This window comes from Mastacembelus armatus, chromosome 9 (assembly GCF_900324485.2).
Source record: "Mastacembelus armatus chromosome 9, fMasArm1.2, whole genome shotgun sequence".
NCBI lineage: Eukaryota > Metazoa > Chordata > Actinopteri > Synbranchiformes > Mastacembelidae > Mastacembelus > Mastacembelus armatus.
The window spans coordinates 9,088,965-9,104,711 of record NC_046641.1 but is presented as its reverse complement, the minus strand read 5'-3'; the positions used below and the strand labels follow the sequence as shown (position 1 = coordinate 9,104,711).

Sequence of the window (15,747 nt, the reverse complement as noted above, 5' to 3'; positions counted from 1 at the left end):
TGTTTGCTGGTTATATTCCATCTCACAGTTCATTTGTTGCCTACTTTAACATTTACAGTGTCACTGTTTTTTAAAGACATCTCTCTTTAATCTCTAAAATGTGTTAGTAGTGCGCCCCTAAAGAAGAAACTGAAATCCAATCCACAGAAAAAACAGCTGGAGCTCTGATGGGCCAGCTGCTGCATGCGGGAATCTGTCCTATCAAAGCTCCTAAATAAACAGAAAATGGTACATTTGGAGCTGCAGGCTCCGTGATAATTACCAAAAGGGAATATTAAGAGGAGAGAGAGGATTGCGCAAAAGGTGTTTTTTAGGTATTAGTAAATTTTAGTTCATTATTATAAAGGACATGGGTTTGAGAATGGAAGCATCTGTAGGCATTCAGGGTGGTTATCAGAATGAAATACTTAAGATGGCCCTAAAAATAGCCTGACATGGATTTCAGACATCTCTCCTGAGAGTGTTTGGAAGGACAGAGGCCACTGGTGTCTTAAAACCTCCGTATTCCCGTTATACCATCCCAGAGAACTTCAGCATGTGGTTCCACTCAGAGCATAATGAGTGCGATTTACCCACGACATGATAGTTGCGGAAGGCTGAACAGCTTGGTCTCTAAACCACCCTCCTCTCACCTCAACACATGGTTTCATACTATATCTGCTTGCAGAGGAACAGTTTTTTGGGGTCTAACCCCCAAAGGATGCATACATGTGGAAGAAATGTTCTCAGGTCAAATGTAATTTCCGTTATTCATTTTCTTCACAATCATCCAATACATGTGATGTATATTATCATCCTACTTTTTAAAGACAAAGTGGAGCCATCATTAGCACTGTGGGGTCTGAAGTTTTGTTATGCACTTTGCAGTGACTCCTTCCTCCTTGTTCCAGTCTTGATTAGCTTCTCCAGCTAATGGAGAATTTCCTGCACCAAAAAAAAAAACAAAAAAAAAAACAACCACCAAACAAACTCACAGGAGGTATTCATAAACATCTGATGTAAAGAAAAGTCACAACAATGCAAATTACAGGAAAGCTGTAGTGTGACAAGAATCCCAACTATATAATTTAATCTAGACTTCAATCACAGGTCTTAAACATGTACGATCACGAACATGATGCAGATTGTGCAGTTAGATTAAAAGCGTAGCCTTTATTAAATGGAACAGTTTGACCTCCTTCATATTGTGTGTTTACACTCACACCACTGGCTCCTGTTCTACACTGTTTGACAAGATGATGACATTGAACGTCTCTTTCTTTCCCCCTCTGCTAAAGCAACGGTGGCCACTTCACTAAGCAACATGTTGAAGAGCCACTCAATTAAAAAACCTCCACATCTAGTGTTAAACAAATGACCTGCAATCAGTACTGCTGAATATGAGTGAACTCTGATGTCGACAAAATATACATGCTGAGGGTTTTTGCCATTGGCAAGGAGAAGTGGAGCGACTGTGGACATTTCCAAGCATGTGAGAACTGGCAAAGACCAGATGGATTGTGCTGTGAATTGAAAGTAAGCTTGTAAAGTGCAGATGGCTGCCATGGATCAGTCCTTCACTATATGTTGTTAGTCTTAGCAGAGAAATACCAGAAGTTTTTGAATACAAGTAGATTGGAACATATAATCTTTGAGGTTTCCATGGAGAGCAGGGAAACCTTCCCAGGGAACAGCACATGTGGAGAGGGAGCATGTAATAACCAGGACATCCAAAGCCTCATGACTGCTCTGATGATTTAAAGCCTGCCATTATGAAGTGAGGCAAATTCTGGAGTGCTCAGCACACTGTAAATCGAGTTTTCTTTCGAGGAAATATACAGTTCCTGTCAAATATATCTCGAGTCACAACTCACTTCCCTCACAAAGCAGGGAACAAGTAAAACATTTTAGTGACATACTGCTAAGGTCAAGCACACAGGCCACGCAGATCTGAGGGATTTGCAGGATAAAATACAACATATTGTGTGTTTTACAAATCAGACATCACACATTTGGTCGAGATCATATGTAAGAAAAATCATAAACTATAAATCATCAGCAACAATAATATTAGCCTTATCAAACATCCAGAGTGAATGTAAAATATTTTTCTTGCAAATAACAGTTTATGTAGTATAAATCACTGCATGTACACTGCACTCCTCTTACGACTACAAGGCTCTCTCTGTAATGGTGAGAAAGCTGTCATGGCTGATTCCACTATCAACAACTCAGCTTCTGCCAGCTGCTATGCTTGACTGGACTAGGACCAGGTCCAGATCCACCAATGGCATCTTCTCACGCAACAACAAATGAGCAGCTGTCAAGCTGTCAGCTCCACAGCGGTGACCTTCATCTACAGAAATGCACTTAGATGGGGCCTCTTGGCCATCAAGTTTAAAAAGGCACCAGTGTTTTGCTTTTGACTGCGTTACCCTTTTGTGAATGCACTCACAAGTCCACAACTTCCTGTCAGATGAGTGACAAAGTGACCCAGACTAGAATAAAATCAAATTAAATCTAAATAGGACAAAAAGGAAGGGACACATGATGCATATGATAGAAAAGAAAAGCATACTATGATGAAATATAATTTAATTAAGTATCTATTTGATTCTCAATTAAAACAGGTAAGCACTGATGCAAACACACTTCGACCTACTATAGACATGCAGTAAAAACTCATAAATCAATAAAATTGAATAAAAAAAGAAAGAACCTCTGTCTGTGAAATGTTCATTGTGTCTGACAGGATACATATATTCAAAGAACAAATTGCTTTAAAAAAATCCCTTAAATTAATAATTTGACACTTGTTTGTGTTTTTGCTGAGAGTTAAATATTAACCACTCTCATGTCACTGTGTCCACTAAGAAGCTGGCATCAGCGGCTGGTTAGCCTAGTTTGATTTAGGTAACAAAATCCACTTACCAGCACCTCTGAAGTGTGATCTTGTTTGTTTATTCTGTACAAAAACCAGTTTAAAAACTGGTACTCATATTTTTCAGGTTCAGACAGAGTCAAAGTAGCTGCAGTTTAATGCTTAACAGACAACTAAGAGAATGGTATACACTGCGTTGTTTAACTTAGCCCAACAAGAAAATTAGTGTGTTTGTCAAAATGTAAAGAATTCTTTTGCGCACAAGCTGCTTTGGAAACCTCATAAAGTTCACATGACAGATCTTAGCTTTCGGATCTGTATTTAGATAGCATTATATCTCTAGTGATTCTTGTGAACTGATCTTATGATTCAAGCTCTCATCAAATCCACTGGTGTGACAAAATGACAATAACATGCTGGCGGAACTTGTGTTGCTCTCAAACAGTTGCTTATTTACACATCCAGCAACATTAGCATTCATTTGGGTTTATAATCGCTCTCTTTACTATAAAAAGAGTTTGAATATAAAAAAAGAGAGTGAATTAAAATCAGTGGAACATTCAAGGAAAAAAAATATCAGAAATTCTGCACAACTGCCAACAAATATGTAAATTCTCATGAAAGTAGTCCCTTGATTATCTTTTTATTAAGCAGAAGTAAAATGCAAGGTTGGAATGAATGTAGAGCAATAACAGCTGTAGTTGTAAGGCTGATCAGACCAAAGATGGAACTGCTTGGTGACAGCACAGCTCAGCACCACAGGAGAGGGCTGGATATCTGAAACGAATCGCATAAAAGGCATTTGCCTGATTGTTCTTCTTCAGTGCACTGGCTTGGGTAACAGCAAGATAGCGATCTATTATTTTCTTTTACTGCTTTGAGTCAAAGCGAGGGCACTTATTTCCTGTTCTCTGCAGTCGGGGGTGCCTTGTGCCTTGTGGTCTGAAAAATTGACCACAAACTGCATTACAAATAAACCTTGTAGTAGATTTGTAGTTTGAAAGTGGGGATAATGACCTATAATCACAATTAAACAGCTAAACTTGCAAAAGGGATCCAATAATTTTATGTTTACTGCAAAGTTGGTGTTCAAATGACAAAACAAGTTGCTGAGCCTTGGAAGTGTTTGACAGAATCCAGAAAAATTTGACAATCCAGCACTGGAAAAGCCTGACACATTGGTAACACAGTCAGGTGACAGAAACAGTTAATAGGTTTGTGTGGCTGCTACATTCAACACGTCAGTGACTTTAGGGAATACAGAGCTGATGGTCATCAAGTACTTTTAAACTTATAGGTAATAAGTATGAGTGTAATGATGTAAATTAGTAAATTGATGTAAATTTGCAGTTTCAATGTGATAATTTGATATATTTTGCACACATCTTACACTCTTTAAGGTAGGAATAGCTTTTTTGCCTATAGTTGTATGTATGTGTGTGTGTGTGTGTGTGTGTATACCTCTACTAGGGTATGATCTCTGTATGGCTTCACAGGCACACTTTTCAACTCCTCCCATCTGTGTTCAGTGAGGGTGTGATTAGAGCCAATACAATCTTGGGCAACCTGCACTCAGAGAGTGAGTGAGAGAGAGAGAGAGCGAGAGAGAGAGCAAAAGAAAGAGTGGGCAGCCACTCTGGTGCACTCTGGTGGTTCTTGCAACAGCGTCACTGTTTGCTTGGTCTCCAAACAGTCCAACTGTGGCATTGTGGCTCATGTACGATTGAGCAAAAACACTGCAAACTACTCTAATCCCAGTGGACGTATTTAAATGGACAAGACTAGGTTTTCTTCTCCAAAACTTTTGCTCACTTGATATTTGGACTTTTTAAAGCTTTTTTTGGATTCATGAAAGCACTGCAACTTTGGATACATCTTTTTGGATCATGTTGCTGTTGCCTACACCAGAAAAACTTTCAAAAACAATCACGTCTTTGGAACCATGGAGAACCACTACGGCCTTTTGAGCACTGCCAAACAAGACTCTCAAGGTGTGAAATGTAAGCAGTAACTATAAAGAATAACTCTTACTTAAAACATAACTAATTTTTAGAATTGAGAAGATTTTTATGATGCTTATAAGAAGTGCAAATTCTCTAGTTTTGTTAACTTTGATGTGAAAAGCACATCTTCAACTTCTTCTGACTGAATTGAGCTGGTGAATAATGGATGTCAACCTGAGCACTTCAACACCCAACACAACAGGACCCTACCACGATGCGGCGGGACCCTGGATCCTCATCATACTGGTCATCATCATATTAACTATAGTGGTGGGAAATCTGCTGGTCATTATCGCTGTAGCACGCACTTCACAGCTCCAGACGACGACAAACATCTTCATTATGTCCCTGGCCTGTGCAGACCTCATCATGGGGGTCTTTGTAGTGCCTCTGGGAGCCACAATTATAGTGTCGGGAAACTGGCAGCTCGATAATACATTCTGTGAGTTCTGGACGTCTGTTGATGTCCTGTGTGTGACGGCGAGCATCGAGACGCTCTGTGTCATAGCAGTGGACCGATATATAGCCATTACAAAGCCGCTCCGACACAAGGTTCTACTCAATAAGTGGCGTGCGAGACTAATAGTTTGTTTAGTGTGGGTTGTGTCTGCCTTAATTTCCTTTGTGCCAATTATGAAAGGGTACTGGCGTGCAGAAGATGATCCTAAAGCAAAGATGTGCTACAATGACACCAACTGCTGTGACTTTGTGACCAATTTAGGCTTTGCAATTATATCATCAATAGTGTCTTTTTACATTCCACTGGTCATAATGATATTTGTGTATGCAAAAGTCTTTCTAATAGCGACACGGCAGGTCCAGCTCATAGATAAGAATCGCATGCGTTTCCAGAATGAATGTCTAACATCATCAATGCAGGTTGGCCCCCACATCAACAATACCCTGCCATCAGCGTGTGCGGGCCCCAGCAGCTGCAGCAATGCAGCAAGGAGAAAGAGTGCCAAGCGGAGGCCGTCACGGCTAATGCTTGTCAAGGAGCACAAGGCCCTCAAGACTTTGGGTATTATCATGGGAACGTTCACCGTGTGCTGGCTGCCATTCTTTGTTGCCAACATCCTCAATGCGTTCAACAGAGATGTTCCCCCTGAGAGTATTTTCCGACTGTTAAACTGGCTGGGTTACATAAACTCCGGCCTTAATCCTATCATCTACTGCAGGAGTCCAGAGTTCCGTACTGCATTCAAGAACCTGCTGGGCTGCCCGTGGCTCTCCAACCTGCGGCTCAACACTTTCTATAAGGAGCTGCGAACTCGCTGCTCCTGCTTTCTGTGGCAAGCTGAGTCAGGTACGGCCAGGTCTTTCCAAAAGTCACCAAATAGTAGGATTGAGGGGAACGAAAGCTTGGCCAGCTCACAGGGAAGCAGCAAAAGTGAAGAAGTTTCTCCTGGTCCTCTGCAGTCCAATGGCAGCCCACAGTTCAGTGACTTATCGGACCCAGAAACCAAATTGTAAGTTCCTTTGTCTTATTTTCACCCTACACACTATTTTAATAATGATGAATGATTTAAAACATCTACTTATACACACGCAGTTCTAACTAAAAGCAAAATCAAGTTTAAAAGTCAGTGTTTAAATACAAGGTGTATATTTTGACAGCTCATGTGTACCCACTGTCAATATAGGAGGAGCTATGTTCATAGCAGCACACCTGCCAGGCTCAGTAACAACATGCTGATTAAACATCATTAAAGCACATTACAGCCACACTAAGTTTTACATTTTCTGAAACTGAAATCCTGAAATGAATAATTACGATTATTACATTTGATACATTTAAAATTTTATACTTAACACTACATTACTTGTATGTTGCTCATACATTTCATCATATCTCTGTGAAACTGGAAGGACAAGGAAGTATATCAGGAAGTCAGAGATTGGCTGTGACCACTGCTTTGAAATGTCTGATTTTCTGTGCCCCTCTACCCTTATTTCTCCTGAGCTACGTGTTACATCAATCAATGAAGTAACGTGACTTTCGGGTGGATCATTTGTATTGTGAAGCAGAATCTGAAAACTTACAGTGCAGAATCAGTGTCACGGAGAATCAAACAGTTTACATTACTACCACCTCTTGGACGTGCTGTTGTGGTTTCACGGGGTTTTTCACAATGACAATAACACATCTATGCAACAGGCAGAATAATCAAGGAAAAAAAAACAAAAAAAAATAAATAATGTTAAGTAAAATTTTTAGAACTTTGTAGTTTCCCATGAATTTTAAGGAAAATCCCAAATTATTCAATCTGTTATGAACACGTTTCAATCATGCATCAAATTTCTGTATTTAGGTGTGGGTTTCATGATATTCTGAGATATTAGAATATTTAACAAATATTTATCTGCCTTTAAAAGTTTACATTTACCTATCTATGCATGCACTTTGTATTGTGCTTCATACTTCAGTGTAATGCCATGACTTACAGTTTGCACAGTATAACTTGTACTAGTCATAACTGTACAGAAAATAATTATTTTGCTACCCACTCTGCAATAAGTAGTGATCCATATTTAGACATGTTCTAATTCTTCGGTGTGCTGTCATCCATGGGTGAAATCGATCAGCCTGAACAGTGGCGGTAACTAAACAATTTCTGAAACACTGGCTGATATTGAGTAATTGCAACATCACTAAAAGTGATTTCTATTCATGAATCAATAATCATTTGAGAATGTAATATTAAATATTACCTTTAACCTATCTTTGACTCCTGCATACGTCAGTGTAGTAAAAATAACAAATGTCATAATACAGTGGTTGGTACTGTGTTTAGACTTGGTAATATGTTTTTTTACTGTAGCACACCAGTTAATAATAGTTAATAATGTCATTAACTTATATATTTTGTATAAAACCTCTATATAGTAAATGTAGATTTCTTTGGTCATTTTCATTATCAGACATCTGAAGAAAAGAAAAAACAGTGTGGGATAATGATAAGGATGCATATACAGTGGCTCAGTAAAACCACAGGGCTATGTGTAAAAAGTGCATGACACTTGAGGACATTTCCAAATATTAGTGCAGCTCCCTGCCTGTCAGTGGGCCTCAGTGTGCCCTGCCCAACACCCCCTGCTGCAGATAAATCTTTATCACTTACACACAAGACATCCCCCATAACTGGAGAGGCTGTTTACAAGTCTGACAACCAATGAGATTATCCCCTTTAACACAGGTTAACTGGGGTTGGATGATGAATATTTAATCCAGTATTATTTTAACGCAGAATCACTAGTTGACAACAGGCCTGTCACACAATAAAGGAGGATACATACACTAGTTAGAATTATTAAATGTAGATTTACACAATAGATTGTGTAGGGTTTATACAATAGACTGCTGAATGTTTTAACCACTTTATGAAGAAATAGGTAACTGTAGAGTAGAAAGATCACAATTATATTATCACAATTATCACAAGACTCATTTCCCAGAAGCCAAGTAAGACAAAGAATACAGTTTACTTTATGAGTGCTGCTAATGAAAATGTAATAATTGCCATTTTGTTGCTAAAAGCTGCCAGCGTTTATAAGTTGCATTTGAAATTATAGCTTGTGTATATGAATTTCTGAGAATGTGCCATTGGCTGTCAGTCTTGTAAATGTGAAAGCATTAGAAACTGCAACATTCAGAATAAAATCCACATATTTAATGTCAGTGATGTATCTACAAATTTAAAATAAGTCCACTTTCACAAGTCATAAATGAATGTCTTTTGAAAACTCGCACAGCTCTTATCCAGCCCCTGTTTCTGCACGTGAATTCCCATGAGTAACTAAAGATTTACAAGTAAGGGATATTTCATTACAAATATTTACTCTGCATGCTATATATCATATTTCTCTTTAACTAATGTCCACTTACTGGAATTTTACACACATGATCAATGGAACTGTAAAATGGGAAACGTCCAGCAGCAAAACAAAGTCTTTTTTAAGAGGAGCCTGATGTGCTCCGTGGTAGGGGAAGGCTCAGCAGACTCCCCCTGTTCTTTGAATAGGATTACAAAAATAAGTGAGACCAGCCGTTCGAGAACGACTGATGGGGTCACGGCTACAAGACGCATTTAATGAATAAATATGGCAGCGTGATAGGTAGAGTTTGAACTCATGAAGTTGCTTCAAAGTGATCATAATGCCATGCAAGATATTTGCTAGAGACCTTGCACTCCATAGTATTGACTGTCAAATTTTCTGTCTGATTAACTAGCAACACAAAAGAGCAATTGAGCAGCATATTTCCCTTAAACCTTGGGACAACATGCGAAGCAGGGTTACAATCACTGCCATGAATAGTTTCTAGGGATGAGTAGCTGCACCACACTGTACAGAATAGCCATTATCAATAGCTTGTTTGTTTTCATAGAAATACATGCAGGCATATCACTGCTTCCCGTATCAACATGCCCAGCAGCCTTCAGCTTCTGTCACGTATGCACCATGTTATATGGCAAGGCAGATTACCTGCATAACAACATTTCAAATCATCTCTCAGTTTTATGTCATCAGAGTGGAAGTTGTGCAGCCAATGTGACTTTTTTCACAGAATTAATGAAAGTGTGGCTGTTTGTTTTTATCAGTAATGCAGCTCTAAAATGAGACGGGCTGTGTATACATTAGTCTTCATATGTGCATTGGAAGGATTCAAGACAAACTGTGGGTATTCTGAAGTCATCAAAAGAGAGGGAGCAATTTTCACCATTTAATGCACAGTTTATCCATGTTTAAGAACACTGGACTGAAATTAACAAGGAGTAGAATATTTTATTTCAAAGGATGTCTAGGTTGTGGATTAAACTGCAGAATGAATGTGGAACAAAAAGGAAAAACAGCTGGAACGAAGAAATCTTGCATGGCCATCAAATGCACGCATATTTTCCATCGTAGAAAAAACTATAGGAGGATAAACATTAATATCACGTGTAAAGCACACACTAATGGCACAGGGAGAACAAATCAGTCCATATCAGTCCAGATTTAGCTCTAAAACAACATCTGATGGGTCTGGCCACAACAAGCAGAATGGATTTTATGAAGTCTTATCTCATTGGTAGCTCAAAAAAAATCTGCTCATTAAGTACAAATAAATAAATAAATATGGCATATATTTGGGTACATGTTCTTATTCTCAGATTGTAAACCTTCATCTGTGGTGAACTAAATAAGCACAAATAAGCCAACAACCCACAAAGCACAGAGAGATGGCTGAGAATGACATATCTGGTATAAATACTGACTAACTAGTGGCTCATTACTCAGAATGGTCCTGTAAACATTTCAGACATACTAGTTGACAACTCATATAGACAAATCTAAAAGTGCATTGTTTTTATAAGTTATGCATCTTAGGTTCATACTGTTACTGGAACAAATTGCATCATTAAGTTAACTAAATATGAAGATGTAATTGTCATTATTATGTGTAATTATTCACACATGTATTTTGTATCCTCCCCAAAGCGCCTGATGCTGTGTTAATGGAAACTTTGTTACTGTAAAAATTTAGCATGTGCTAAGTATGGAGGACAATTTTAGAACAGTTATTTTTGAATGTGTTCATGCTCTGGTGTTAAAGAGGATTTTTATCTTACTGCTGACAAACATCTGCTGCAGAGTCTGTGACTGACAAGCTTTTTACTACACTGGGGTGCTAATGTGTGACAGGTTATGGCGCCGTCTGATTTCAAAGCGGCCTGAATGCTGGTGTAAAAAGTGAAGGTGCTGCACTGAGCATATCATTAGTCACACTAGACATTAGAGCAACCTGATGTTTTGATGGTGTTTCGGGACAGGCCTTCATGTGCTAATGTTTGTCTTGTGCTGTGAATCCTGTAATTCTGAGCTTTTCTCTCCAGTATGCTAGTGGTGCCTCTGACTCTACTTAACATACCAACTTCCATAATGTGCATTTAGTTAGGTTAGAATAAGATCCGGCCCAAGACAGCATGAAACAAGTAGCAGGCTAAAGCAAAACATGGTGGCAGTGAACTGTGGGAAATCTCCAACGCTCCCTTTCAAGCGTGGCTGATATCAGAGCCAATCAAACTTTATCACGGTCTCTAAATGGAGGCATCCAAGAGTTCAGCAAACACTTGACAATGGTATAACTCTGAACTGGTACGGTCTAAGACAGATAAAAAGCAATAAACCACAACTACATGTTCTTTCGCTTTATCCCCACATCAATACTGCATGGCTGAAGTCTTCAGTGCCGACACTGTGTTATCACACCAACAGTAACAGAGTTCAAGCTACCGATACTCTAATGCTATACAAATGTAATGATTTAAATAAATATTTTGACATTAGCATTTTAAAGCCTTAGATGCCATTTACTGAATTTGGTCATATTTGAAAATGATCTAATAGTATACTGATTTACTTTACCTTAACTTTTAGTATACTTTAAATACATTATCAAATGACTATTTTTTACAGCATTACTAACTGTGGGTTGGATTGTACTGAATTTAATGCTGATTATCTGATTGAAAGGCTGGTTACATGTGATTGTAGCTGACTAAGTTTAATACAATCTTTTTATTTACATTTTGACAAGTTAAATTGAGGTTGTAAGAGATTCACAGTGTCATAAATAACAATCCATTTGATTAATTGTCAAGCCCTACTTTGAAATATATTTTCAATTTAGTTTTATAACCAGATTCCACACTGTTACACATATGCTTCTTTTTAGTATTATTTTTTTACTGTATGTGTGTGTTGTTTTTTTTTTACCTCAACACCAAGCAACAAAACTACTATATAGAAAATATAATTAACATGTTGTTGCAGTTGTATCAGCGAAGGTCACACAGAAAATACATAAGCCTCAAATCATGGATGGATTTTTTTGTAACTTTTGCTTGAATGTGAAAAGCAAGACTAACAGAATATTATTCCTTCAGCATGTTTTTCCAGTTTCAGGTCTCTTGGCTATATCGCAAGTGAGAAAGAGCAAATACTACAGTAAAGTGTTTTTTACAAATTTTTCCAGCATACTTTCACATTTCTGTGAGGCTTACAGTTCTGGGAAGTTTATGTCTTCGTGTGGATACATGTACAGTGGAGGTGATAGCATCAGAATTCCTGTTTTCAGGGGAAAAAAAGGTTTCACAAAGGATAAAAGGATGAGGGCAGCTTTACAAAAGAGATTCTATAATTAGAAAGAAAAAATAATAAAAAGGGATGGAGGGTAGATGCAGTGATGATAATGATGCTGTTTTGAACATACTTGCAAATAACCTGTGAGACAACAAACTGTTGTTTTCTTGGAGCTTTCTTATCTGATTGAAACTGAAATGCTGTACAGGGTGTGACCAGCACAGCCATAAGTCTTACAGTAACATTGTTGTTCATAAAGCTGCATCTCACAGAGCTGCACAGTAACTCAGGAACATAATGAGAATCATAATGAGATGGGTACCTGGTCTCAGCATCACCTATGTTTCAGTAATACGGAATTCAGTATTTAGACTAAAAATATGTCATGTGTTCAGTGTTTGAAGAGGAAAGGATGAAAGCCACACATGAGAGTGAGATATCCACAAATGAATGTTGGATCCTGTCACTGTTGACAATTTCTGCCTTTTAATTTGGCGTTTAGAATAGAGATAAAGCAGCACAACAGAATGTCACCCTATCTGTACTGACAATGCCTCCCAACAAGATACCTCTTCATCTATTCCTACCACTACCCCAAATATACTACACATCATACACACATGCTAATCACAACTTTTGTAACAGTTTCATTTGTTTCAGGAAAAACACCACATGCTAATATGTTTATCTATTTTCAGCTTCACGCTGCAGGAAAATGACGGATGAGCTGTAAAACATCGAGCTACTGATACAGACTGTGGTTTCCCGTCATTACTGCAATTCCTGCAAAGACCGAAACTAAACAGCAGTGAGGACGATCTAAAGAAGAGCACAACCACTGGGCCTGATGAACGTAGCAGAACCCCAAAGAGATTGACCGTACTGGATTGACTGCAGAGAAACAGCTGGCTTAGGCCTGGACAGGAACACTGTGACTGTCTCAGTGGGCAGGAAGATGACTGCCGCAACTCAGCACTTCACAGACCCCAGGTGACACCAAAGGTGAACCTCCCAGTGCCATCCAAATACTGTTTACGAAAGACTTTCTGTTTCTGAATAAGACAATACTTAACTGCAAGTTTTTAAAAGCATTCCAGTAAACCATTGGACACAGTGGCCTATGTTTTCAAAAATGATACCCTTGACACATTTTGTACATTATTATTATCTGGTAAGTTATGTATTTGTGACACAATAAATCTGTAGCAAAATGCAAAAGCTGTCTAACTTGATACACAATCATAATTGTGGCCAGGCTGTCTTCACCAGTTTAGAAATATTCATTTTCATGTAAAGTCAGCTAAAAAAAAACCCAAAAAAAACCAAAGGGCTGTGCTTTCAAATGCTCATTTCTGGTGTCTGTTTTCAGTCTTACTCGTTCTGTTTTGAGCCTGGACTCCTTATGCGCACAATAGTTATCAAGCTTAAATCCTTTAGTTTATTTTAAGTTATACCATGGCTATGAAAAACAGCTGTTAAAATGGAGACGCCGCAGGCAACATTTTGGTGAATAGTCTACCTATCAGTATAAGTCATTGTGCAAGGTACAGTGTTATCAACCGCTGGTAAACATAGCAAAACATGTCTGCTACATGCTGTGCTACCAGCAAACCCCCTACCCTTTTTTTCCTTTGGTAAAGGCCATGGTAAATGCTCAATAAAACATTTTATTGTCCAAATATAAAAAAATAATGGACTCTTCCATTATTTCATTGTACTGGGACACTTCGACATGTGTTACTACACACATAACATCTGACATTGAGAAATAAAATGTTAAACTGTGTGACACTGGTCATGTGTGCTCTATGTGCAAATACACCTCTATGGACACAAAGCAATGTCCTAATAAGGCAAATCATAAAAACAATGAAATATATAATTGTGAACTTTAAAATTTACATTCAAAGTTTGAGAATATTTTACCACTGAAAAACATCAGGATTAGTGTGGACTGAAATCCTTTGTTTGAAACTTCCAGAAGCTAATTTTAAGTAGTGTAATTTTAAAAATAGATAGTATTTTTGTTTATTTGTTTCACAAATTCAGGTAAAACCCTCAAGAAATCAACATTTTAAAAAAATGCTATTGGTCATTTTAAAAAAAATTCAAGCTGCATAAAGATAAAAAACTCAAACTTGAGTTTCTGGGCTTCATATCATAAGTAATTAAACCTTCATGGCTTTAATCAAACCTCAGTGCTGTGAAGTTACGGTTCATCAGCCTCAAGCCTCCGTACACCACAGTCATTTATCAGTGTGTCACTGCCTTCTGTAGCAGTGGTTATCAAACCTATTGGCATGTGACCCCCATAATGTAAAGCACCGTCTGTAGTTCTGACTCCTCATAGGTCGTGAATTTAATATGGACATATATTGTGATTGGTCTCAAACATGATTTGGCTGTTTTATTTTAAGGGTTTTTAGTAGCTCGAAGAAGTGAACATATTACATACTTTCACAATAAAATATAGAAAAAGTCAGAACCAAATAAGCATAATTTAATGTAACAGTAATCATTTCTTTTCTTTTTTTATCTCTTCAAGTCGTGAACCCTCAGATTTATCTTAGGAGCTTCTAACGTGTCTCCACATCGGGAATCACTGTTTTAAAACACTCAGCAATGTCAAACTTCTGTTAAAGAAATCAAGAGACACTTCTAAACAACTTGATTTTTCTAAGTTTGAGTAATCCTCCACTGAAAGAAAATATCATCATCTCTGGCTGCACTACTGTTGATGACATCATGTTAGGTGTTATGAGAGAAAGGGAGTTTAGAAATAAACCGAGAGCAAAATGCAAGACATTTGAAAACACACCATGACCATCATCAGCTCTGCCTGACAGACTGTGTTACTGCTGAAAAAGCCACAACAACTCGGTAGGGAAACAGTCATCCTGTAGTTCAGCTGCATTCAGCTTTCAAAACATTTCTTAGCTGAGCTTGTTTTGGAAAACACAAACACAGGACACACAAAGTGCTCACAACTTAATGTTTTGGCTGATTTAATATGCATTTGTGGGAATGAGATACAGGTAATGATTATATAAGGCTACAATATAAAAACATTGCATATTTCACAAACACATTTCAAGCTGTACTGCACATTTGAACCACAAAGTTTTAAAAATGTAAATCCAATAGTTCTTTTTTTCTTCTAGATAGAAAATGTCTCATTTCCAAATTATGCTGTAATATATCCCACGTTGCTTTACAAGGAATTGTTTTAGAGAATGCATTTGCAATGTGGATGGTATTTGATTAAATGTTTTTAATCGTGGACATATTTTTCCACTTTTTCTTCTCTCTCTCTCTGTATTGCACATGCAAATCAGTGGACTATAAACATGCAGCGCTGTGTTTAACACATCTTTTCCACTGAGCCTTTACTGCGTCAACAGTTTGTCCAGAGCTGGGTGTTACGGCCCAGTTTTCTTCAGGACAAACAGATATTCACATAACACAGGGCATTTAAAACAAACAAGGACAACAAAAAGGCCCTTTCACACCAGACTCAGCAGTTTGAGTCCTTTAATTCAACTGAGTCAACAACACCTTAATTAGATAGAGCATCATGGATTCATCCTTGTGACATGGTAGCGTGACTGAGGCACATACCAGTAGGTCCAGCTTATAACCTGTGCTATGTCATCCTTTTTCTCACTACTCTAACTAATGGTAGGCTCTCATTATGACAGTAGAACAGTAAATCTTAGACTGCAGCAAAGTCTTTTTCTCAGAAGACTAGAAGCCTGGAGT

The 15,747-nt window shown here is 38.0% G+C and overlaps 1 protein-coding gene across 1 annotated transcript; it reads left to right on the top strand.

Moving 5' to 3' along the window:
- The first annotated feature begins 4,496 nt into the window (after positions 1-4,496).
- Positions 4,497-13,774, top strand: adrb3a (adrenoceptor beta 3a). The gene is made up of 2 exons (XM_026321710.1): positions 4,497-6,332; positions 12,687-13,774. The coding sequence occupies exons 1-2, from the start codon at positions 5,026-5,028 to the stop codon at positions 12,712-12,714; spliced, it is 1,335 nt and encodes a 444-aa protein (XP_026177495.1). The 5' UTR covers positions 4,497-5,025; the 3' UTR covers positions 12,715-13,774.
- The last annotated feature ends 1,973 nt before the right edge of the window (positions 13,775-15,747 follow it).

Coding starts and splice junctions, on each gene's coding strand:
- adrb3a (XM_026321710.1), top strand. CDS start 5,026: ATGGATGTCAACCTGAGCACTTCAACACCCAACACAACAGGACCCTAC. Junction 6,333..12,686: donor TCGGACCCAGAAACCAAATT/GTAAGTTCCTTT, acceptor ATCTATTTTCAG/CTTCACGCTGCAGGAAAATG.